General features: G+C 42.8%; 1 protein-coding gene across 1 annotated transcript in view; it reads left to right on the forward strand.

The window, feature by feature from the left end:
- MYO3B (myosin IIIB) overlaps positions 1–26913 on the forward strand; it is a 420510-nt gene that overhangs the window by 273974 nt on the left and 119623 nt on the right. The window contains exons 20-23 of the mRNA XM_088474539.1: positions 1053–1258; positions 9382–9493; positions 13109–13271; positions 16932–17012. Coding sequence (XP_088330665.1) covers positions 1053–1258; positions 9382–9493; positions 13109–13271; positions 16932–17012 — 562 coding nt within the window. The remainder of the gene's footprint in view (positions 1–1052; positions 1259–9381; positions 9494–13108; positions 13272–16931; positions 17013–26913) is intronic.

Raw genomic sequence — 26913 nt, forward strand, 5'->3', positions numbered from 1 at the left:
ATTTCCCCATGAATTTGTGCCCATTATGCAATGCCCCTTATGCAGTGCCCCAGTAATGCCCCTTATGTTGTGCCCTCAGTAATGTCCCTAGTAATGCCCCTTATGCAGTACCCCCAGTAATGCCCCTAGTAGTGCCCCTTATGCAGAGACCCCAGTAATGCCTTTTTACGCAGAGCCCCCAGTATTGTCCCTTATGCAGAGCCCCCAGTAATTCCCCTTATGCAGAGCCCCTTATGTTGTGCCCCCATTAATGCCCCTTATGCTGCGCCCCCTCCCAGTATAGAACAGGCCCAACTCACCTGTGAAGTACTTGCCTTTCTTCACTATGGCCGCTGGGCACCGCTCCAGTCCACGCCGTATTCACTCCCACCGTCCTGCGTAGACGCTGACGCTGACTGAATCTAATTAGATCCAGAGCGGCAGGCACAGGCTCCTCTCATCGCGGGAGACGCGATGCATCACTGGGAACGCTGGCCTTTGAAGTGATCAGAGGCTTCTGATTGCTTCAGAGACCTGCGTTGCCAACTTTAAATAAAGTAAACACTGCCCGATCGGAGCTGAACTCCGATCGTGGTAGGGGTGTGGGTCGCATATTAATTATACTGTATATATTGTATGTGGGCCCACACTGTCGGGCCTCATAAAATGTCTATTTGGTCCGTGGGCCGCATGTTTGACATGCCTGCACTAGAACAACCATCTTTAGATCACTGACTTCAGTGGCCAAATCAGAACGACATATCGCCTGGTTGTCCGGTTGGCCGTACATACTCAGAAGATATTGTGAGCAATCAGAAGATGTATAGGATGCACGAGAGGGCGCAATTGAGCGTACACACTATGCGTTTTGCTCAACACTGTATGTCGTTCTAATTTGCCTCAAAATTACATATCGTGCCGAAATTGCTCTAGTGTCTACCCAGCCAATTTATGCTCTAGTCTAAATCAGGCCCTTTTACGCCTACATTTGTTTTAAATATAAAGCTTTAAAAATACTGTAAGATTTCTCATTGGATTTCATTTTCTAACATGTAATAATATTTCTTGTACAGTACTCACTCATGGATCTATTATCCAAAATGGTGGTTGGGCAGCCTCACTTTGTCCGCTGCATTAAACCGAATGATGACCAAGAGGCAATGACGTTCGATCGGGAAAGGGTGCTCATGCAGTTACGCTACACAGGAATTCTGGAAACGGTCAGCATCCGCAGGCAGGGCTATTCTCATCGTATTTTATTTGAGGAGTTCCTAAAAAGGTAAAGAACACATACTGTATTATTTGACCAATGATAATGTTATATTTCAACTTGGTGGGTTTATAAATAAAAGTCCCATTAGCTATTTACCTGCAGTGCGGTAGTGTTTTTTTGGAACACTACTTGTTCCATTTTATTTCCTGCTATGGGAAGTCTACAGTAATCTGTAAAAATTAATGTAAAACACCAGTAGGTATGACAGCTTAAACAGACAGCAAAGCTGCAAGGAAAGAATGTAAGCTTGCGAGCAGGGCCCTCTTACCTTTATGTCTGTCTCTTACAACCCAGCTTTGTTCTATTAATGTTGTTTCAAATTGTAAATTGTAAAGCGCAACGGAATATGCTGCGCTATATAAGAAACTGTTAATAAATAAATTAATATATAGCTATATATCCTTCAAATTCATTACCATTGTGACTTGGTCAGACCTTGGTTTTCCCACATTTCATTCCCGTTTAAGAGATGTATGAAACCCCCAAATTCTTTATTGCCTATTCATCTGAAAGCAGAAATAAATTTGTGAATCACATTGAATTCACCTCACTCAATTTTTACAATTCAAGTATTTTTTTGCAATTAGGAAAGGCTACGTTATTACAGAGGATGAGAAATGGTACCTTGTCAGTTCTACATGCCCCAAATCACCTCCTAAGTGTTCAAGAAAACAAAGAGGGTTCTACTGAGCAAAAAGAAAATGAAAGAGCAAGATCATAATGGGCAAACATTTGTATTTGGCTGTCTTCTTATAGAATCTAACGTTACTTTGCTCCAAATCAGTCTAAAGAATACATACTGTACCTTTACTGTTACAATGTCAATTCGGTTAAAATGCTTCAACTAGCAATACAACAGTGTCGACATAAAGCCACTGGCATTCTCCCATAGACATATTCACTGTCGACATATTGATTGTTGACAAAATGCCTGCATACCCAATATAATATTACACATATTATGGTTGTCGCAGAGTCTTAGCCCCCATTAACGGGTCCAGCTGTGTCATGTCATTGCCATCCGTGCCTCTCCTGGTCGTCCCTGGCATCCCTGAGACCTTGGCTGGCACATTTTCATGTGGGTGTGACAAATCCCCTCTGGTAGTACACGTGGCGGCAGAGCATGGGCGCCGCCATCTTGGATTTATTTATGTGACTACATTGACCTACCAGATTCTTACAGCCACACTCACATGACCTGTCTGACCAATAGGCACTGGGCGCTCCCTATTTAAACCTCCTCTGCTGGCATGCTTAGTACCAGAACAACACTCTTCTACCTGAGAGCAGTTTCCTGGCTCCTGGCTGCGGTAGCTTCCAGCTTCAACTCTCTGCATTTCCAAAGTGCATCAGTATCTGTCTGCAGTTACCAACTATCTGCGTTACAAGTACACCAGTACCAGTCTGCAGTTACCAACTACCTGTGCATACTAGTGCATCCTGCAACTTTCAGTCCGCATTCATCCCTAGTATATACCTCTTGGGCTGTTCAGCAATTCGCACCTTTTCCAGCCTGTCTCATTATATAATGGTGCATTCTACTACATTCTGCTGTTAACGCAGTTGTAATTGTAATTGTACTTGTAACGCAAGTATCTCCTACAGATTATCACTGATACTATGGACACTTCACTGTTGTCACTGCTGTACCGTAGTTCCAGAGACTATATCGTGCTTCCGGCTACTCTATTTCGAGTAATCATCAGACTGTTTTTATATCTGTTCATTCATCACATCCAAACAGCCGTTAGTAGAACTGGTCTAAATGAGAAAGAGCTTTATTTGGGCCTCAAGTTTCTGCTATTCTCCTAACCACAAGGCTAATCCCAAGGGCCCCAATCCGCATCTACAAAACCCCAGTGATGTGACAATAGTACTGTAATGTTTTAAACATAGCACACTTATAGCACTGAATACACTACACCAGGGGTTCTCAACTCCAGTCCTCAAGTACCAACCACAGGTCATGTTTTTTGGATTCCTTTAATCATGAACAGGTGAGTTAATCTATGTTGCTGGGTCAGTAATTATGCCACCTGCTTCCACATGCAGAAATCCTCAATACATGTCCCGTTGGGAAAACTTGAGGTTTGGATAATTTGAGTAATTATGGCAACCATTCATGCCAGTATATACCAGTGGATCACAGTAAGGACAGCTCAGGTATGCATTTACTAATTACTGACAATAAGTAGCTAATTAGGTGGATTAATAGTGTCTTTTTAATAAAGTTCCCATAAAAAATTTTTATTTGGATGTTAATATATCTTCTTTTTATCGTACATTACATTTGATGTAATGGAGGATATGTAATAAATTGCGATTTTTCAAAATCTATGTTATTTCTGTGACCTTTGCCACAGGACTTAAAGCCGCCATTTTATAGAAGGCAAATCTCAGCACAATTTGCCTATAATAGATCCCCATTCTAAATACTGTGGCAAAGATTGCTAAAAAAAAAAACAGAGAATTTTACAAATGGCAGTTCTTTACATCCCCCCCTCAGTGATTGTGAACTGACACATTTTGTATAGGACATACTTCCATTTCTTGCTGTAAAGTGTCTGTGTTTCATGGCAATACGCAGATGTGGCAAAAACCTGCCATTTTCTGATTGACTCTATAAAATTAGCCCCAGTTTCATAATTGGGTGACTTGATTCCCTGACATTATGAGTCACTTTTACTTATAGAACACTGCAGTGGCATAAGTTCATCCCAGATGCCCGGAGGCAAGTTATAATTTGGTGCCCCCTCCTGTCACAGCCGCTGACACTGTAATGTAGCAATTTGCATGCAGACAGGCTATAGATAGACGAAGGCGGCAGCTAATGTTCTGACATGGAGCTCTCCAGTAGTGTATGGTGGCTTCTCAGGTGCCGGGAAGGGGTGCCATGTATTGGGCGGCCGTGATGGTACACTCCGGGTACATAGATACAGCCCTAAGTGGGGTGAATATGTTGTGGACAATGGAGGAGGTGCCCCTTCAGAGCTGGAGCCCGGCGGCAGGCGCCTCCATTGTCTCCCATAGTTCTGCCCCTGGAACACTGACATATTACGCAGTGCTGTATATTGATATAAGTAATTACACACAATGACATACAACAGAAGATAAAGATGGCCCTGCCCACATCAGCTTACAGTCTAAAGGCCCTTACACACTAAACGATATTTTGAACGATTTGGCTGATCCCGACACATCGGAACGTCCACTTATTCAAATCATCCAGTGTGTATGCACTATGCGCGCTCCCGCGGCGTCGTTCTTTCGTCGCATCTTCAGATCTTTTGTACATGCAGGAAGATCTGTCAATCTCATTAACGATTCCTCTCAACTCGTGTACGCACTACCGGACGATCAGGCGATATGGTTACATTTAATTATTTAACGATGTAACCAACAAACGCTGCAAGATATATTGTTTGGTCGTGTGGTAGCTTGTACAGTGTTGTATGCACTAGATCGTTTGCCCGGGAGTTCAGGGGGAATCGTTGACGACATATCATCGTCTGCAAATGGTCTAGTGTGTACCCAGCCTTAGAGGTGTTGAAAACAAATACATAAAGTAGCAGAATAATTATTGTAGCTGTTGGTAGGGAGAGTGTCTGTGGCTTCTGATGCATTATCACCACTGTCAGCACTGTCCATCTCTAATCATTACTGAATTGCACAAGTTGTATGGCTGGTTCCGAGCCAGGATAGTTCCAGACATAAAACAGCCACCTGGAAATGATAGCACACAAGGCATAAACCACCAGACGGACGGTAAAGAAATACACTGCCTGATAAACATTGATTTTCTTTATTCTGTCCTAGCCTATCCTTAGATGTCGTATTAGTAGTTTCTAAAATGCAACTGTCAAATAAGCATTGTTTAAGGATACCGGGGGAAAAACTGCAAACTCATCTATTTTGTTTATACAGAACTAAAAAGGATCAAAGTAGCAATTAAGTTTCGGGCTTAAGGATCTTTCATATCCTCAGATTTACCATGAGGCCGGGGCTCTTGTTCATTCTTGCCTAATGGGTTTTTGAATATGAACAAAGAGGTGCCAATCTGTTCAGCATTTGATCTGCTCTTCTGAATATTTGAAGAATTTCATGGATCACTGGCTAATGTATTTATCTATTCCCGATATTTCACTTACAGAAAACATTTCACAGCTTTAGCTGCGGCTCTGAGCACAGCAAATAATTTGTGCAAAGTGTTACAAGGCCCAATTTGCAGAAATAGGAATCAAGAATGACTGATCGTAAATATCTATGCTGGCAAAAAACTTTATCGCAAAAGAGATGAAAGAACAGGACAAGCACGACTTGCTCGCTAATAGCTACCAATGTCTATGCATTATTGAGCTGAATGCTATCCATGAAGTTCTTATTCTTGCCTGTATATGTCCATTGTGCTTTCTTTCACCTCTCTACAGCAACTTGCCATGTTAGGAAGAGTTGCCTCTGTCTGGGCATAGTGTGAGTGACCGGCTTGGAAACTTGGGTGCATGGGTATTATAGGGGAGAAAAAAAGCATTGTCCAAATGCTGCTCCTGTCAGTGATATGATGTCCCGGGATTCACCAGTGATATGTGGAAATCAAATAAGCATTGTGGTAGTACTGGTGTAATACAGTACTTGCGGGGCATATTTACCAATATTCATGAATTGGTCCAACTAGTTATAATTTCTTATTGCTGCATATTTCGGCAATTAGTAATTATGTATCGTTGGAATTTATCCAAAAACAAATGCAGGGATATGGGCTCCAACAGGAGCCCATCCCTCCGATGTGTATAATGTTAAGTGATCACTATTGCAATCACTTTACTTCTGATTGTAGATCCCGGGACACAGCTACTGTGCATTATGGTGCGTACACACGTAGCGATTTAAATGATCGATTTGAATGATAACGATATCGTTACCGTTATTGTTCAAATCGGTCATTTAAATGGTCCCTACCAACTTACCATCGACCAGCGATGCGCGGCCACGTATAGATGATAGCGATATCATCCATCGGCCGTGCATGCCGGTCAACTTTCCTCGATATTGAGCAGGTTACTATAGGGATTCATATAGTCGTCAATGAGTAGGAGGTGTGCTGGATGATCGATATCGATCATCCAGCACACCAGGGAGGGTGCATGACGATCATATCACTGGCTGATCGCTACATGTGTACGCATCATTACAGACAACGTATCTGTATGTGGAGATGCCTAAAAAAGTTTGAGTAGTGTAGCCCACAAGTTCTCAAACTCGGTTCTCAGGACCCCAAACAGTGCATGTTTCCCAGGTCTCCTCTCAGGACCACAAGTGAAATAATTAGCTCCACCTGTGGATCTTTTAAAATGTGTCAGTGAGTAATGACTGCACCTGTGCACCTGCTACGTGACCTGTGTGGGGTCCTGAGTACCAAGTTTGAGAACCACTGATGTAGCCCATTGCTTACAATGGTTACTCCATGGAAAGATGGCTTTAGATTTCTGTGCCAAGTTCTGGAAAGTTACACTTTATGGGACATGGTGGATTTCACAATTTCCTAAAGGGGGCTGCTTTTGGGAACAGAAAATGGTGGGACTGCTGCTGCCCCCTCTTCCTAAATCCTGGAGAGACTTTTTGTATAAATGTGCCCCATGGTCTGTTATTGCCATCTCAGAATCTAGCTCCAGTTTCACAGCACATGCATGCCTATATGTCCTTATTCTGGACAAGTAAAGCTGTAAATTACACAAGGAAAAACACAGTAAAACTACTGTTGGAGCGCTACTGGTCGGGTGTATGACATTAAAAAGGTGAGCAGCTGTGAATAAGAGGATGGTCAATCCTCAATAGATAGCACAGTACATACAAACAAGAATAAACAGCGCTCTCATAGTAAAAATACAATTACTTATTTTAATATTGATGAATAGGAAATAAACCTTAATCAGCACATTACTAGCATAGAATCATAATATTTATATATATATATATATATATATATATATATAACAATAGCTTCTGTTCGGCACTCCACAGAATAATCCTCAGCGTTGCCAGGTGCCCTTCCCCAGTCACAATAGAAGCATATACAGAAATAGACGGCACTCCAGCTTACTACATCCAAATAAAGCAGACACTTCAACTGCGTAAATCACTTGTCAACGTTTCAGAGCGTTGCTCTTTTATCAAGACACATAGAAAAAACGAACAGGGTACATACCTTTATAGACAACACACCCATCGTGTTGGGTGTATTGTCTATAAAGGTATGTACCCTGTTCGTTTTTTCTATGTGTCTTGATAAAAGAGCAACGCTCTGAAACGTTGACAAGTGATTTACGCAGTTGAAGTGTCTGCTTTATTTGGATGTAGTAAGCTAGAGTGCCGTCCTATTTCTGTATATGCTTCTATATATATATATATATCTCGGTAAAGCGCTGCGGAATATGTGTGCGCTATATAAATAACTGGTAATAAATAAATAAATAAATATATATATATATATATATATATACACACATACTGTACACATCTTTCATTAGTCTCTCAGAAAGTGGGTCCTGATCACATAGAGAACAACTTCACGTATTCATTTAATAAATATTGGGTATAGTGTGGATTAATGTCCAGCCAGATAATTACCTAGTCCAGTGTCCACATAGGTATGAGGTCCGTTTGGCAATGCTGGTATGCTAGTGCACAGTAGGTTCCCCCAAACACAAGTGTGTGAAGGACTGTTTGGGACAGGTCCAGTGTCCAAATATACTAGGGTCCGGTTAGCGATTCGGCAATTCGCACAGTGAGGTCCCCAGGGCACAGAGCACAGGTCCAATAGTAGGCTGGTATGGTAATGTTCACTTGCTAGGCACAGCAGTGTATTGCAGCAAGCGTTTCTCTGGATCAGGAGGAATAATGTCAAGTGTAACAGCCAATCTCTGACATGTTTTACTGTGTCCAAATCACAGCTTTATCAAAAGCCCACTGGACTGGGTAATTATCTGGCTGGACATTAATCCACACTATACCCAATATTTATTAAATGGATACGTGAACTTGTTCTCTATGTGATCAGGACCCACTTTCTGAGAGACTAATGAAAGATGTGTACAATATACAGTATATATATATTTTATGCTTCTATGCTAGTAATGTGCTGATTAAGGTTTATTACCTATTCATCAATATTAAAATAAGTAATTGTATTTTTACTATTAGAGCGCTGTTATTCTTGTTTGTATGTACAAAGCTATAAATTAGCATTTCGTTCTTCAGGACATTATTGCTAATGTATAGATAATTTGCTGCAATATGTGATTTATTATTTATATTAATAAATAGACCTCTTGTTGTGTACAAATGTATGATTTATGTATTTATGCACAGGGGGCAGGCTAATGATTTTACATCAGTTTAAGTGACTTCAATTATAGCCTTGTCCTGTATCAGTTTCCATTAAGTCACTTACCTAAAGAGGCTGCAGCCTGATGGCTTCTGCTGGGAATGTATTAAATGTTACATTATGCACTGTATTATTGTGCTTATACCAAACAATGTATTTAACCATAACGCTTCACATGTGATCATTTACTGTACATTTTGGGCATTTAAATGTGAAATAAAACTACACAGCCAAGTGATGTGAAAATCAACAGTGAGCAACCACAAGAGATTTCTGTGTACAGACAGAGGAACTTTGCCCAAATTTAACAAACTATTGTCACCAATCACCATAGTACACATCTCACTATGGTCGAAGGGCAACACCTTGTTACTACTTGATATTGGTTAATTTGGGTGGGGGTGGGGGACTGCCAGTGCTCGTTACTTGCTGCTACACTGTTTTAATATTTTGTTTAGTACTTTGGTCTGCACATATATATTTGCTGCTGTATGTTATGTTCTTTTACATATATTATTAATGTGATTGAACGATACTCGTTTGCATTGTTTTTGAATGCTGATTTCTGTTTTCTATTTTTTTTTCTTTTTCTGAAAACCAATAAAATACACTTGATGAAATAAAAATCAACAGTGATCAGCGATTATAGAGTAGTAATGATCACGAAGACAGGAAACAATAATTCAGAACAAATAGACAAATAGCTAGCTTTAATACTGTACATTATTTATATTATTCTGTCTTTTAGGTATTATTATCTTGCCTTCAAAGCACATCAAAACCCACCAGCAACAAAAGACAGTTGTGCTGCAATACTAGAAAAAGCTAAACTTGACAGGTGGCTACTTGGGAGAACTAAGGTAAAACTACTATTCAAGTTCTTTCTTAGAAATTAACTTCAAATACTCAATTGTGGTTTGCAGCTATATGAGTTTTACCCCATGGTCCCTATTATTTGTGTAGTCTTTGGTCCATACGATATCATGCAGGTGTGCCTGACCGTTCCATCTGGCTCTACCTGTGCTAGTGATTGCATCATTTACAACTATGGCCAGACTGCAATAAGCAATTAACTCAAGTCCTAGACTACTTGCATGCTATATTTTAATCTTGATACAAAACAAGCTGCCAGTAATACCGCTTTCACACAGAATGTGTGAAATATCCCGGCTTTTACATGCCGGGTGGGTTTGCCAGTTAAAGACTTACCCCCCTTTAACACAGAAAACGAAATTACTGGGTAAAGCACTGCTGGTAAAAAGCAGGGTCGGAGACACGGCAAATTCGACCCTGGTTGACCCTTTCACACAGAAAAAAAACCTGCGTTGATATGCAAATTACCAGGTAATACCCCTTTTACACCAGAACAAAAACCTGGGTTTTTGCTGGGTCTACCCAGGTCGCAGCTCAGTGTAAAAGGGTCCCTGAAAAAAAACCCGGGTCAAGTGACCGGGCAATCCAGCCCAGGTAGCTACCAGGGTCGGACCCAGGATGGACCTGGGTAATGGTGCAGTGTAAATGGCGCAACCCGGGTTATCCAACCTGGGTCATGCCTAAAGTTAGATGATTGGTGGTTGCGGAGCAGTCACCTCCCACTTTTTATGACCTCACAAGTTTAGCAGGACAGACCCAGGTTCAGTGTGAATGGGGCTGACCTGAAAATAACCCAGATCGATGGTGCTGTGTAAACGATGTCTGACCTGGGTTGGAACATGTCTGAAACCCAGGTCGGACCCGTGTTTTTGGTATATATATATATATATATATATATATATATATATATATATATATATTATAGATTTTTGAGCTGTCAGAGTAACAGGCACTTTTCACATACCTGTATCTTTCTGTTGTTTGAATCTGTGAATTAAATGATACAATAACTATGTTATAAATTAACAGTAAAAAAATATTAAAACTACATTTTGGAAAACCAGCAACTTAATACTGTACCGTACATCTCAGGGTCTTGAAATAGTAAAAATATATGGTAAATGAGGCCAGAATGTTATTTCTCTATTAATTATTTCATGGAAAGTAAGGAGCTGTGATAGACTCTGAAACATGACTCCAAACTCAATCGAATGCATGCATTAAAGTTACGCATGCCTGTTACCATAACTATATACACTGTAGTAGCTTAATGTCATAGGCCGGATCCCGGCGATCAGTGATGGGACTTTTGTAATTGAGCGCTTGGAACATAAATTAGCTTTAATTATCAGCACTGGTAAAGCAAAAATAAATGATCATTATGAAAACAAAAAAACCATCCCCCATAGTAAGGGCTAGCTTACATCTGTGCCTTTCTCTATCACCTAGGCACCTAGCACACTTACCATGTTCGCCGTGTTGCCAGGACACAGAAATACACAGTCCTTGCACTTTTGAAGTCCCTTCCTTGGCTAGTCACAGGTCAAATCATATTTAGAGTATAATCCATTCCTTACTGGGCAGATGCCTCAGAGGGGCTGTTATGCTGTAAACTGTAGCAACCGAACATATATCGGCTTTCAGAAGAATGCTGTATCTGTGAGTTACAGCGCTAGTGGTGCTGAAGATCATCTTACCAGTGGATCGTGTCCTAATGGCGCACACAGTTTCAAAAAAGGTTTACTTTTCACAAAAGCCTGCAATACATTATAAAGGGTCCCCCCCGCCATAAAGAATGAATAAAATGATATGTGGATTTCATAGATTTTTGTCATTGGTAAACAAAAGCTAGGGCTTCTTTAAATATGTTCTTGCCGGGGATATTCAAAGGGATAGTTACAAGAACAACTATTTCCAGTGAACTGTTTATCAGTTGTCTGTGACTTGGAACAAGCATATAAACACTTCTCTTGCTCACAGTTGCCGATAAATATGTATACAGTTTGTCCAAAAATGTCACTGCCCATAAACAGCTTTCTTGGCAATATATCTTTGAAACATCTGTTTCTTCAGTCACATTGATTTAATTATGTAGATTAATGAAATATAATTCACCATTTACTATTTTAAAAAGCATTTAAAGCCTTTGTTTTACATTAATTTAGATCTATGCTATTTACTGTTGTGTTTAAAAATACACCTAACATAACCTAATACTTTATACTGTACTTATGTAATACTAAAGACAACCACAGAGTGACTGACAGTTTGCAGACTTGCTTGACAGAAATGCATTGTGTGGCATTATACTGAGGGGCAGTACCAGTAATGTACCTATACTGAACTAGTACAGTGCACGTCATCAGATTTTTCCGTCTGCCCGCAAACCTAGGGGCACTTCTAGTTTGCCAGGGCATTTCCCCAGAATGGATAGTAGCTGTGTCTCTTTAAGGGACATATGTATCAAAGCTTGATGCGAGATAAAATTGTGAAATATATATCACCATCCAATCAGCTCCAAACTATCATTTCTTAAACACAGCCTGCAAAATGTAAGTTAGAAGCTGATTGGTTGGCGATCTATTCATCAACTCTAAAATAAAGTTTTTAAGGACATTTTCCTTAAATAACGTTATTATAGTATTCATGATGACACTTAGCACAGGAGATAACACTGATATCTCCTTGCTAAGTCCCTCTGCGTTAATTTCCACACTCCCCATACATTAGTATGGGGATATGGAAATTATGGTATTCATCAACTTCCGAAAAATTATGTATTTACCTGCTATTCGCCAATGTGAGGTGGCGAATAGCAGGTAACACTTACATGCCGTCAGCTGGACAGGTTCCCCGCAGTTCCTTCTGGCGCTCTGGTCCCTCCTCTGGCTCCGGTGGTTGGTCGCACACAGTGGGGGTCATTCAGACCCGCTCGCGAGCGCAGGACGCTCGCAAGCGGGTCGATGTTACCCCAATACGCATGTGCATGACGGAGGGAGCTCTGTCGTGCGCATGCGCGAGACCCGGACAGCGACAGCCAAGCTGTCGCTCTGGGTCTCGCACCAAAGAGGGTGTGCTGTCGATGGTGACTGACAGCACGCCCCCTTTGGTGGGCGTGCTGGGGGCATGGCTGCCAGACGGAGGCGTTCCCATGGGAATGCCTACCGTCTGGGGCCGGCCCCACTGACATCACTAGTGATGTCAGTGGGAGTGATTTTGGCTCTGATAGAGCCAAAATCACTCCAGGGCTTGCGGCCACCGAGACCCTACCGCAGGGACTCGTCGCAAGCCTGATGGTCTCCATGCGAGTTCTAAACCTAATTACCTCCATCGATTTTTAAGGTATGATGAATAGGCCCCTTAATGTGCTAGTTTAGGTTCACCGGTGCAAAATAAAAGTCTTTTGCAGTGTACAGTATAATGAGCATGCTTCATAAAAAAGGATATGACTTTCTTGCAAAAAATGTAATGCGTGTATTATAAATAGTATAAAGCAAACTACACAGGATAACTGCATATTGGTCCATGAACACCTAAACCTTTGCCTGGAATTTCTTCATAGGACTAATACAAGTGAAAGCCCCACCCTTTTCTCTTTCAAGGTGTTTCTGAAATACTACCATGTGGAGCAGTTAAACCTCTTACTGCGTGAAGTCATTGGACGAGTGGTGGTGATGCAAGCCTACACCAAAGGATGGCTCGGTGCCAGGAGATATAGAAAAGTGAAACAGAAAAGGGAGAAGAGTGCTGTCTGTATCCAGGCTGGTAAGTATCCTTATGTGCGGAATAATGTGTTATCCTGAGCTGGAAGAAACCGTTCTACTTTGCAATAGAATACAAGTCCAGGGGGGGCTACACCGCACACAGTGTACCCATTCACTAAACTTACATTCTCCGGCGGCTGCCTCCGACTCAGAAGAAATCTCAGGGAAATGGCCATTTTTCCAGAGACATGCACATGTGCAATAGAGAAATCACTGGTAAAATGGCATCTGCGCTATCTTTCTGGGGATATGCCCATGTGCAATAGAGAAATCACTGGTAAAATAGCATCTGCGCTATCTTTCTGGGGATATGCACATGTGCAATAGAGAAATCACTGGTAAAATGGCATCTGCGCTATCTTTCTGGGGATATGCACATGTGCAATAGAGAAATCACTGGTAAAATGGCATCTGCGCTATCTTTCTGGGGATATGCACATGTGCTTAAGACTTTGGCATTGTGCCAGAGTACAGACTGGGCATGTGAGAGGGGCCCTCGCTCATTAACTGCATCCCCCCCATTAGACTCCCCTGTTTAGGTGGCGTATCTCCTGCAGGTCCTGGAGGCCAGATGACTTTTGTGATGATCATGGCACCTTCAGAATTGAGTAGCCGTTTCTGGCTGGCTGCACGTGTCTTTGCTGTCAATTTGCATTTCATATTTGTTTTTGTCCATTTGGACTGTGGCAGCTCAGAAAATGTCCATTTAATTTTTTAAAGTGATAAATGGAGGTTGTTTTATATTAATTACATTTTATACTAGTGGTTTATTTCAGGTGTTGCCTGTTTTCTTTTCACTCACCCCCTCTCCTCCACCCCTTTCTTTTCGCATTTTCTATTCCATGTGTATCCGTCTGTACAGTACAGTACCAATGAGTGCAAACGTATTCACTTTCCATGTGTATCCCTGTGTACAGTACAGTACCAATCAGTGCAAACGTATTCACTTTCCATATGTATCCCTCTGTACAGTACAGTACCAATCACTGCAAACGTATTCACTTTCCATATGTATCCCTGTGTACAGTACAGTACCAATCAGTGCAAACGTATTCACTTTCCATATGTATCCCTCTGTACAGTACAGTACCAATGAGTGCAAACGTATTCACTTTCCATATGTATCCCTCTGTACAGTACAGTACCAATCAGTGCAAACGTATTCACTTTCCAGGTGTATCCATCTGTACAGTACAGTACCAATCAGTGCAAACGTATTCACTTTCCATATGTATCCCTCTGTACAGTACAGTACCAATGAGTGCAAACGTATTCACTTTCCATATGTATCCCTCTGTACAGTACAGTACCAATCAGTGCAAACGTATTCACTTTCCATGTGTATCCCTTTGTACAGTAAAGTACCAGGGGCGTATCTACCCATTGGCCAGGATGGCACTCGCCAGGGGCGCCGACCAAAGGGGGGGCGCCGTCCGGCAGTGCCACCAGTAGCCAAGGGGTGGACAAGTCCCCTGGCCCCACAAGTGTAGGGCAGACCGCAGTGAGAGCGGTCTGCCCTACACCATTTACAAACACACATCCGCCAGTGGCAGCTGTGTGTGTGTAATAGCAGCCAACCAATGAGAGTCAGACAGACTCTCATTAGCTGCTGCGTCGTCCGCGGAGGGAGCCGGCTGGAGCTCACTAATGAGCTCCGTGTGCCGGCTCCCCCCGCAGCATGTGATGGGAGAGATGTCATACATCATAACGTCTCTCCCGTGCAGGAGAAGAGTGGCCGGGAGTCAGAGCGGACAGAGGCGGTCGCGTCAGGAGCAGGGATCAGGTAAGTTGAATTTTTTTGTTCTTTGTGTGTGTAAGCCTGGCGGGGGGGAGTCACTGAAATAGCGGGTGGCCGCTACTGGGGGCACTTTATAGGGGTGGCTACTACTGGGGGCAATGCAGCATAGGGAGGGTAGGGGGGGGGGCACCAGTCCATTACATTGCCAGGGGCGCTTGGATCCCTAGATACACCCCTGTAAAGTACCAATCAGTGCAAACGTATTCACTTTCCATGTGAATCCCTCTGTTCAGTACAGTACTAACTAATCAGTGCAATCGTATTCAATTTCCATGTGTATCCCTTTATACAGTACAGTACCAATGAGTGCAAACGTATTCACTTTCCATGTGTATTCCTCTGTATAGTACAGTACCAATCAGTGCAAACGTATTCACTTTCCATATGTATCCCTCTGTACAGTACAGTACCAATCAGTGCAAACGTATTCACTTTCCAGGTGTATCCATCTGTACAGTACAGTACCAATCAGTGCAAACGTATTCACTTTCCAGGTGTATCCCTCTGTACAGTACAGTACCAATCAGTGCAAACTTATTCACTATCCATGGGAATTGGGTGATATATTACTCACTTGAGTTTCTTGAGGACCTATAAAGTGATGTCTGTCTAGTGCAGGAGTGGGCTATTACTTCAGCTGGGGTTACACTTCATTTTTAGTGTACTGTCAAGGGTCGTACATAAAATATCTTGTATTTACAATACCTATCATAAAAACTGCAATGGGATTGAACATAAAAGAAACACTAAAGCTGGATACCCACTGGCAGATATATTGGCCGATCAACCGATTATGTGACGTTATTCACAGACATATTGTGTCTGCTATGCTGCACAGCCCATGTCGGATATATCTGCAGGCTATGGTCAACCACAAGCGCTGCGTTGGCTTCCGATGGTTGCACACACTTCTGGAGATGACGTGCGCAGGTGGGCGTCTTAAGACAGGCTTGTGGGTGTCTGCATACACAGAGCGATCGCACGCCAAGACATAGTGGGCGTGCTAATGCCTTGCCATGCGATCGCCTGCCTTGCTGTTAGTTAGCCGAATTTGCATACCTGTCTAGCGAGCGTAGGCATCTAGCGAGCGGGTCTGAATCTGTCCCACAATCCGGTAGTTTGTTAGTATAATGAAAAAAGATTAGATTATCCTAAGGCTGAAAATATAGGCTTAAAATAAATTTTAAAGATATATAAACTGGGATCAGGGGGTGTGATACGTCGACATACATAAAGTCAATATGGCCATAATGTCGACATAAGAATGTCGACATGGTCATAATGTCAACTTTAATCATCTATTATAAAATGTCAACATGTTAAATGTCGACATATCATCCTTGATGGGCAAGCAGTGGCTTACCTGCTCCTGACGGCTGGAGCGGCTCCTGAAACCAGGGCAGAAGATAAAGTTGTAAAGTTTTGCTGATTATATGATAAACTGTTAGTATAAAATCACCATTCAAGTTGAAATTACCAGATTAAACCAATGAATTATTACGCATAGAATAATAATAGGAATCACTCCAGGGTAGCAATAAGGAAACATGATGTCAGAATGCTCCTACTCCTGTGGACCTCTCTGAGTGAAATGTACGCGTTTCACCGCGCAGGGCTTTGTAAGGGGGATCAGTGAGTTAGGTGGGAGACATAAATCTCGTGGGCTTTTTAGTGCATTTGGTAACAGTTGTGTATTTGGATAGAACGACACTCTTAAAGGGGACACTAGAGTATTATCAGTGTATAATATATTTTTATTTTTTAATGTATGAAAAAAATAAAGGGGAACATTATTTATTTGTACTTATGTATATACTGTATATGCATGCAGTCACATCACAATATATGTGTTTGGCTTTCCAGCATGGAGAGGATATGATTCTCGTAAGAAATTCCAGGAGCTGAGGACTAAGAGAAATAAAGCAGCTGTTCTTATACAAGCAGGTAATAAAAGCAGTATCAGGATAAGCAGTGTAGACACTGATCACCCTCACCCGGGTCCATGTACAATCCCCTGGAGCTGGTTAAGCTATGGAAAGGTCACTCCGGCAGTGAGTGTAGGCTGTTTATATATATTTAGAGTTAGTGGAAGGGAACCCAAGAGGTTGGGGGTGACTTATTTTCTATTTTGCTGAACTATAATACAATTGTATGTACTGTAATACATTTATATATAAATTAAAATATACTGGTAGGGTAATTGGCCCCCCAACAAAAATTAACCCTAGTGTGTCTGTGTGTGAGCATGTGGTAGGGTATATAGATTATAAGCTCCATTGGGGCAGGGACTGATGTGAATGGCCAGATATTCTCTGTAAAGTGCTGCAGAATATGTGTGCGATATATAAATAACTGGTATTAAATAAATATATGATGTGCCTAGCCTATAGGTATGGAACAATCACTGTTAAAATGTATCAACTAAATTTTATATTAATAAAAAAAATAATCCAAGGCACGCTGCTAGCAATTGAAGCAGTGATTTCTAGTCTGAATATTTCAATAAATAAGTTTTAGGTTCATTGTGTTATGTAGCCTAGACCACCCCTAGCAGCCCGGTGCAGCATGCCAAATTTCGGGGCAAAACCATAAAAAAATCTAAAGTTCCAACTGTCAGTTTTTTCTGACACTCTCAGTTAGGACCACTTTTCTGCTGTTCTCTATGGGGGATTGTTGGGAAGGCATAACTCAGGGTAGAGGGTGAAGTTAGACTTGATTTTTTTTTATTAGGCAGCTGTTGCTCCAGGGTAGGGCCTTTTGGGGTTCAGGTAATTGATAAAGTTACAGTTTTTAAACTATTACCTCACAAATCCGCCATTGTAGAGATAAGAGTTTCAATTCCTTGCGCAGCCTCAGAAGGAGCCTCCAGCAGGTGTACTCACTGTGGCATCACTTGGGTGCACCAAGATGGCTGTCCTCTACGGGTGGTAGCGGGGGCCGGGACCGGTGGGAAGGAAGCCGGTCGTTTGCTGTGGATGGACCCCAGGGGGAGGTAGCGGGCGTTAGCTGCGGCTGAGACCCAGGGAGAAAGCAGGTGGTGGTGGTGGCGGTGCGGCCATTAGCGCCCTAGTCAGGACGGCTGGTGGGCAGTAAGACCCGGGGGGAGGATGCAGGCTCGTGAAGGTGCATCTGAGTGTAAATAAAAAGGAATGTGTAAAAGAAAATAAATGGTGTGGGGCCCCCCCCCAAAAGAGTAACCAGCACAGGTCTTTTAGTGACCCAGTGCTGGTTGTGCAAAATACAGAGGACAAACAATGTAGGGGTCCACCGTATTAAGCACAACCAGCATCAGGCTGATCAGAACCAGTCCTGGTTGCCAAAATACGGGGGACAAACGACGTAGGGGCCCTCCATATTCAGCACAACCAGCACTGGCTCTGAGCCGGTCTTGGTTCTGAAAATACAGGGGAAAAAAATGAGTAGGGTTCCCCTGTATTTTTCAGAACCAGCACAGGACATTTTCTAGCGGGGGGTGATGCCACAGCCAGGGGAGCCCTTTCACCGGGCCCCCAGCCGAAGCATCATCCCTGACCACTAGTCAGTCCAGGCAGGGGAAATCTGGGGAGCTGGGGACCCCGCCAATAAAGGGGTCCCCCTCACTAGGCTGATAGCCCGGGGCTATCCACGGCCCCCTTGGGCTGTGGCTGCCGGGTTGATAGTGTAAAAAAATAGAAGTATAATATTGGCTTTTGCTGTGGAAACTACAGGTCACCCCTGTCTTATCTTATCCAAGTTACCCACTGCACACATATCTAAGTGTGCCGGGACAGCTTAGTGAGGGGACGTATGATACACTTAAACGGCAGGTCAGCCCCTTAGAAGGGTATATCTACACCCTACACTTATTTTTAACAGGACAAACCCCCCCTTTTTTTGAGGTTCACTCACTGGGGACCATTTAAAAATTTAACTACTGGACATATTGAGGCTGTCACATTCAGTGTTAAAAGGGAAATGTAGGCACTCAGGGCCTGATTCAGAGCCGCTCGCTAGATGCGATCGCTTGCACCCAGCGTATGCAAATTCGGCTAAGTGACGGCATGGCAGGCACTCGCTCAGAAAGGCATAAGCACACCCACTTTGTCTGTGCAAGCGAACGCTTTGTGTATGTAGAGACACCCACTAGCGCACGTCATCTCCAGGAAGTGTATTAAAACATTGGTACATCGAGGACCATCGATAGCGAACGCAGCACTTGTGGTTGCCTTACCCTACCGCAAGCACTGCGAGGACTTCAGTGTAAAAAACAGGCATGTGACGTGTACTATGACACTGCCTGTTAATTATGCATGCCTTACAAACGACGTTGCAACACTCAGGCACGCCTGCGTTCGCACCTCCACTCTCCAGTTATTAGTGTCCTGCCCCTGTTACCATCCACAAACGGTCTCTCCTGTCACTCATTACACTGGGCTGTTGTCGCTGGGCGAGCGAGCGGATTTCGATCTCATAGAGTACTTCACGCACGCGCAGAACGAAGTGTGCGCATGCGCGGTCACTTACCATCGGCCGTGTACGAGCGAGTGCCCGCTTGCGAGCGGCTCTGAATCAGGTCAGGTATAGTGCTATACGGAAAGAGACACCCTAAAGGAGTCTGCTGAAAGGACTGACTTATCTGGGCCATCCCAGTCTAGCCATCGGCAGACGTAGACACACATTTGTGCCGTACGGAAAGAGGCACCCTAAAGGAGCCTTCTTACCTCACCCAATAAGAGCCAGAATCAACAACAAAATATTATTGTGATTTTTGGACAGTAACTTCACCGACAGGAGCATTGTGACTCCTTCTTCATTAAGCATATTAAACACCTACTTTAAACATATAATGTTTCATGTTCATCTGTAAAATAACATACTTCACTATACACCCATATACCTATAAGGTTAGCGCTGGACACTAAACCCTAATTCTATACTATTTATTTCCCGAGCCTGGACAACTCTGTGCCCAGCAGCTTCCGAGACAATTGGTGGGGACACTGTAGCGCTTGTGTATTAAAAACCCCAGGAGAACATAAGTGAACTACAGGTCCCAGCAAGCCTCCCCCACATGCTGGTACTTGGAGAACCATAAGTAACCAGCATGTGGGGCATTATGGGCCCGCTGGTATCTGTAGTTCCACAGCAAAATATATATTAAATAAACACAGGACACACAAAAAAAATATACTCACCTCCTCCTATGTGTGGATCGGTCCTCTTTGGTCCAAAGTAGGCAATCCCTGGGCTTGGCAAAACAAAAAAATGAATAGCGCGGATCTACGGACATTAGTACTGTCCTACAAAGACAGTACTACCCGAATGAGAGCTTAGCGGTGGGATTTCACAATGCAAACCCCGCCGCTAAGAGCTCATTGGCTGAGAGAGGTGAGCCTTCCACCTCTCAGCCAGTGAACAGTTCTCACCATTGACTTCAATGGTGAGAACCGCGTGTGCCCATTTAAAAAACACAATTTTTTATAAGTGAAAGATGGCTGCCGCGAGCCAACCACAGCTTGCGACATCATCGCCCTGCCCCCTCGGCTGGCCTATATAAAGCCAGCGCGAGGCACAGTCAGGCCAGTCCATCGATGGGGATGCAGCAGTGAAGAGCTGCCAAAGACAGAAGACGCTGGGGAAGTCCTGGTTGGGCAACAGCCATGCAAAAAAGCTTAAAGGCTGCCGCCCTCCAGGTGAAGATGCCGTGGCAGTCCTGGGGGAAGCGGCAGCCATGAAAAAGAGCTTAAAGGCTGCCGCCCCCCCCCCCTGGTGAAGGTGCAGAAAAATAAAATATTAAAACAAAAATGGTGTCTGTTTTATTTTAATATTTCTTTTACAGGGGTACTATAGGTACCAGCAGGCCCTTAATCACCCGCTTGCTGGTACTTGTGGTTCTCCAAGTACCAGTATGCGGGGGAGGCCTGCTGGGGCTCCACTGGCTGTGGCATTACCCCGCCACTAGTAAAAATCTGGTGCTGGTTCTGTTAAATACAGGGGAACCCTATGCATTTTTTCCCCTGTATTTCCTGAACCAGGACTGGCTCAGAGCCCAGTGCTGGTTGCGATGAATACGGGGGGCCCCTACATTGTTTGTCCCCTGTATTTTGGCAACCAGGACTGGCGCTGATTAGCCTGGTGCTAGTTGTGCTTAATACAGGGGACCCCTACGTCATTTGTCCCCTGCACTTAGCACAATCAGTACTGGGTCTCCAAAGCCCGGTGCTGGTTGTTGTTGTTTTTTGTTTTTTTTTGGGGGGGGGAGGGGACACGCCATTTTTTTTACACAAGTTTTTTTTTTCTTTTAAACACAGAAGCAGATGGGTCTCACTAAATCCGTTCCTGCTTCTGTGTTTGTTTGTTTGTTTATTTATACACAGATGCAGGTATCATGGTTCTTTCAGATCTGAGCCTGCATCTGTCTACCTCCCTAATGCCCGCTACCGTCCCTGGGTCCTAGCCACAGGTAATGCCCGGTTTTCTCATCAAAACCCTGATGGATAATAAATTATAAAAAGCAATGAAATTCCATAGACAAAAAACATTACGGTGTGTATTCCAATGAGCACACAATTCTGTGAATTAGCAGCTCCACCATTTTGTGAGTGACAGCAATCTCACTCTGTGAGAGTGCAGAATCTGCAGTTAACCACAGGGTTGGATGGCATACCATATCTATAAGGTACACGTCCATTAAGGCGTCAGACTTAATGATCGGAATTTCATTGCTTTTTTTAGTTTGAGTGGCACAACTTCAGTGTGAAATTTCAGATCATGTCTAACAAGCCTTAATGGGACATGTGAAACCGTAAGGAAGGGCTGGGGGGGAGAGGCAGAGAGAAAAAGCTATTCCGCAGATAATGCTGACTAGGATGTCTGAATCTGTGTAAAAATGGAAAGGCAGAGACTACTGTTGTGTATCAGTCATGAAATAATGGGTAAACAACACGATCAGGGTGTCTACCAAGGGACACCCATCCCCCTTCTGCCCTGAAGACAACCCGGGCAACTTTAACATCATCACCTATCAGCGACTTTCAATACTGGTTGGCAGCATTTATTCGGGCAAGGAGACCACAGGATGCCGTGGTTCATCATCCCCCCTATAATCCACAAGGGGCATTTTTCAAATATTGACTACCTGAACTGTTCCAACAAACAACCACCTTAACAACTCCACCATATATTCTTTTTTACATTTTTCTTCTTCTTTATTTACTTTTGTTTTGACTTGTATATTATTTTTTCTGTATATTATAGACAATATTGCAATACTCATTTTTTTATTATTAACTTGCTAAATCTGGGTATTATCACGTATCGTGATCACATGGTCTACATTATCAGTAAAGGATTTTTTTTTATTATTTATATACCCATAACAATGTATAAGACCTTATCCATACTTCCTAGGTAGGGTTATAGAGAATGACCTCATAAATAGTTAACTCCCACTCACCTCGTGGAGTTAGGGCACACTTTATGTAGCAAAGGAGTAGTGTGCAGTAACATCGTTGATTATTTACTTGCTATTTACTTGCTTTTTCTTTACTTGCGGCAGACCCAGACAATTATCCGTTGGCCCTTGGTGCGCAGTTTGATCCAGCCATAACTGTTTACTATAGAGTTGTTTCGGGCGCTGGATTTAAAGGGCAAATAATATTAAATTAAAAAAATGTCACATTGCGGGAAGATAAAAATAAACATTAGTATCACAAGATCTAAAAAAGCAGCAGAACTGTAGTTTTTGCTTTAATAGTCGAAAGTTTACATTTCATTATTTACTTTTAACTCTCCATACGAATGACAGGGAGAGGGCTGAACGCCATGCATATCTAGTGCCATTCTTAGAATTTAGGAAACATTTGGCTTACATGTTTCTACAGCCCTGCTCATATTGAAATAGTTTCTTTCATCTCTTTCCCAGTAAAATCAGAAATGGGGAGGGGGTTATCCCTTTAGCTTCCTTAGAACTTCCTTTTAGAATTCCCAATCTATCGCAGCACATTCACATGCCAGGAACAAGATGCCTTTTCATGCTGTCAACTTTTTTTTTTCATCTGAAATGTAAATTAATTCTTGCTAGTATGCCTTGGCAGAGATCAAAGTAGGGGTATTAACCTTATTGGGCCTCCACTCTACCGGAATCTGCTGCTGAGACGGGGAGGTTAGTGTTGGGGGGCCAATGTTAATTGTTGTCTGTGGCAAATCTCCAAGCAGTGATCCTGCTACAAGTCAGTATTTCAACCTGTTCCCTTTTTTTTTTTTTTTTATAGCGATGGTATCATTTTTGTAAAGTGTCCAAGAAATATAGTCCTGAAAACTCTACAACTATGCGCAATTGCTATGTGATTTTTAGAGAGTACCAGCCTGATTGTACAATGTTATCGAAATGGTTTTGAAAGCAATTGATCTTTAGTATATATATGTATATATATATATATATATATATATATATGTATATAAAAAAACAGGAAAGCAGCGCGCTGATGGAAATCTCTTAGCTTGAGAGATTGTTCTTTTTTATTATTTCTGTCGAGTCTTTGGGGGTATAAGAAATTAGCATTTTAAAAATAAACAGACTCCTTTCAAATACATGAGCTGGTGGTCGAGGGATCTCAGTGGGCTTATGTACTGCACAACCCATTGATCAAGTGGAAGAGACGTGGAAAGATAATCTAGTTGAAGTCACATTCCCTATGGGTATGGAAATATACATACAAATTGGGATATCTGATGTGCAATGCTGTCAGACAGAAAGTCAATGAATAAGTGCTGACAGCGTATTCTGCTCTGGTGCTGTGGTATTTGTAGAGAGGAAGCCCACCTACACACCTGCTCTGTATAATACAAACATACTGATAGCACTGATGGAGAGGATACGCCGGGTCAGAGCTCACATTACACATTATCTAGGGGGACATGCACTTAGCCTTGGGGAGTGATAAAGGGAAAAGTGATAAAGTACCATCTTTAGAATGTGGTTTTCATTTTACGCTATAACAGCTGGTGCACAAGTGGGGTTAGGTACTATCTGCCTGTATGGGTTTCACCTGTAACTGACTGGATGGGCAGTTATAAGGCTAATGCAACTGGTAGGACATCATTAACCCCACTCTAATCTCAAGAATTAATTTTTATGTTTTATTCCTGTTGCTGGCATTGATGTCACTGCTACAATAGAATTTCCCCTTCTATCAACCCAAACATACAGTTTGCTAATATGATATAGTACTTCTGAGACTTGTCAAAGCTTGGAGAGAAAGAAAGTGGATAGAGAGAGAGAGAAAGTACCAACCAATCAGCTTCTAACTGTCATTTTAAAGGCTTTGTTTGAAATGGAGTTAGAAGCTGATTGGTTACTTACCACTTTCTCTCTCTCCAAGCTTTAATAAATCCCTCCCACCCCTATTTTAGAAGAGACAGCATTTGGCCTAATGCATACTGTACCTCCCAACTGGCCTGATATTGGCAGGACAGTTCTGGTTATTGGACCTCAAAAGGGGCAGGGTTTCACACCCAAGGTAGATGTTTCTGGGCAGGGTTTGTCTGGATCAGGTGTAGTTTTGCTGGGAGTTGGAGCTTATTTTGTGTGTCATAAATGTTTGTTATGCGGAAAAATTAATTTAGCTCAATTAGGGGCCTATTCATCATTACTAAAAAATCTCTGGAGATAATTAGGTTTAGAACTCGCATGGAGTTCTACCTAATTATCGGAGGAAATCATCATTCCTCTCTATCTATTTCAAAAAGCTGTCATTTTTTAGATAATACAGCTTTTCGGAAAATAGATACTTGTCCCTACCTGAATCTTCTGCCATCCTCTGTCTCCCCGCTCCATCAGCTCTGTCTCCCGGTGGCTTGTTCGGCTCCCACACCCGCTGCCTGCTCCATCCACTTTCCCCTGCAACCCCCCACCTCCCCCTACCAGTGCAGGTTCTGCCCAGCTGTCATATACTTATAGTGTGCCAGCTACATACCGCTCTGCAGCCGGACCTCCGCTGGCGGGTCCCCAGTCTGCCGGGCTGTGACAGGACACAGCCAGCAGGGAGATGGTGTGAGCTGGGCAGAGGGGGCTGCAGATTTGTTTTTGTTTTTTTAATACTATCCTATGTTCTCCCCGCCGCCGCATGCTGCTGCTGCTGCCAGGAAGAGTCTCCCCTCTGTCTGTTCCCCGGTGACACTTGTAAGTTCTTCTTCAATTAACTGTTTATACTAAATAAACAGTTAATTGAATAAGCACTTACAAGTGTCACCGGAGAACAGACAGAGGGGAGACTCTCCTGGCAGCAGCAGCATGGAGAACACACTGTCCAGCTGGAGGAGGGAACCGGAGGAAGACCTGCTCACGATGAAAGCAGGTACGTATGTCCCGCTGCTACACAAGCTGCCGTGTAAGCTGCTGCTTGTGTAGCCTTACAGGGGCTGTACGCCGTCAGAGGATGGCGTACAGTAACACCTTCAAATTGTGAATATACATAATTTTCGGAATGTGATGAATAGCCTAATTTGTAAAGTATAGGCAGTGTGGAAATTAACGCAGACGGACTTAACCAGGAGATATCAGTGATATATCCTGCTTTAAGTGTGTTAATGAATATAAAAAAAAAAGTAAATTAAGGAGAGAGGTCCATAAAACCGTTAGTTTAGTGTTGATGAATAGGCCCCTTAGTCTGGGCAACGGACACTGCTATTAAGCCTTAGTACTGTCTGGTCTACCTTCTATTTCTGACTTATGTCTTATCTTTCCTGCAACTGTTAACACTTTTCTGCCAGGACTCAAACACTAGTCACTCTGACCAGGCATGACATGATTATGTACCAGGGGAAAGGTAGATACTGAATTAGTTCCCATGATGGATGATGGGAGTTGTAGTGCCACAATCATTACACAAGATGCTGTGATGTCACTGCGGCACCCTCGCTCCACAAGGAGTGCATTTTGAAAAGAAACAAAAATCAGAAAACTGTCCCTGGAATACAGTGGAAGTCACAAAAATTAACAAAAACAGAAAATTCTATTTTTTTTATTACATTTTATTTTGTATCTAGGTTACAAATAAACCCGGACTTTGTGGAAAGTTTCTGCTGCAGCCAACCAGACAAGCCACAGCAAGCATCCAGCCAGCTGCAATCCAGTGAGGATAACAATGGGCAAAATTTACTAAGCGGCGGTTTCTATTCTGTTCTAAACCCCGGGGTTTGGTGGCAGTTTTGCAGCGGTTTCTAAATGACAGCTCTGTTATATTCTATTCTAAAATATGTTTTGACTGTGGTTTGGCGGCGGTTTTGCTATCTGCAGATTTACTAAGACCAAAACCGCTGCAAAACTGCCATCAAAACACATTTTAGAATAGAATAGAACAGGGCTGTCATTTAGAAACCGCTGCAAAACCGCCACCAAACCCCCGGGGTTTAGAACAGAATAGAAACCGCCGCTTAGTAAATTTTGCCCATTGTTATCCTCACTGGATTGCAACAGAATAGAACCCGCTACCAAACCGCCGGGGTTTAGAATAGAATAGAAACCGCCATCAAACCGCCGCTTAGTAAATTTTGCCCAATGTCTTAATGACATTTGTGATGCACACAACTAGGAAAATAAATTAAGGGCGCAGCAGAGTTCACCGTACTGTACGCCTGTTGGCGCAGCGTACCTCTTCTCGTGTAGGTTTAGTGAGGGCGTGTCAACATGTTTCCAAGCTATGCAGAGTCATCTGGAAGTGTAAATACACCTGTTTTCAGACTTATCTGTTGCACCAATGATGATGGGTACTGATGATGATGATGATGAGTAGCAATAATGATCGGCCTCCTTTCAACTCTGCAGCAGCCCCAATGTGATTGCCGTGAACAGCAGCCATGTCCA

Source organism: Taudactylus pleione, unplaced genomic scaffold (assembly GCF_031769625.1).
Source record: "Taudactylus pleione unplaced genomic scaffold, aTauple2 ptg000004l, whole genome shotgun sequence".
Lineage (NCBI taxonomy): Eukaryota > Metazoa > Chordata > Amphibia > Anura > Myobatrachidae > Taudactylus > Taudactylus pleione.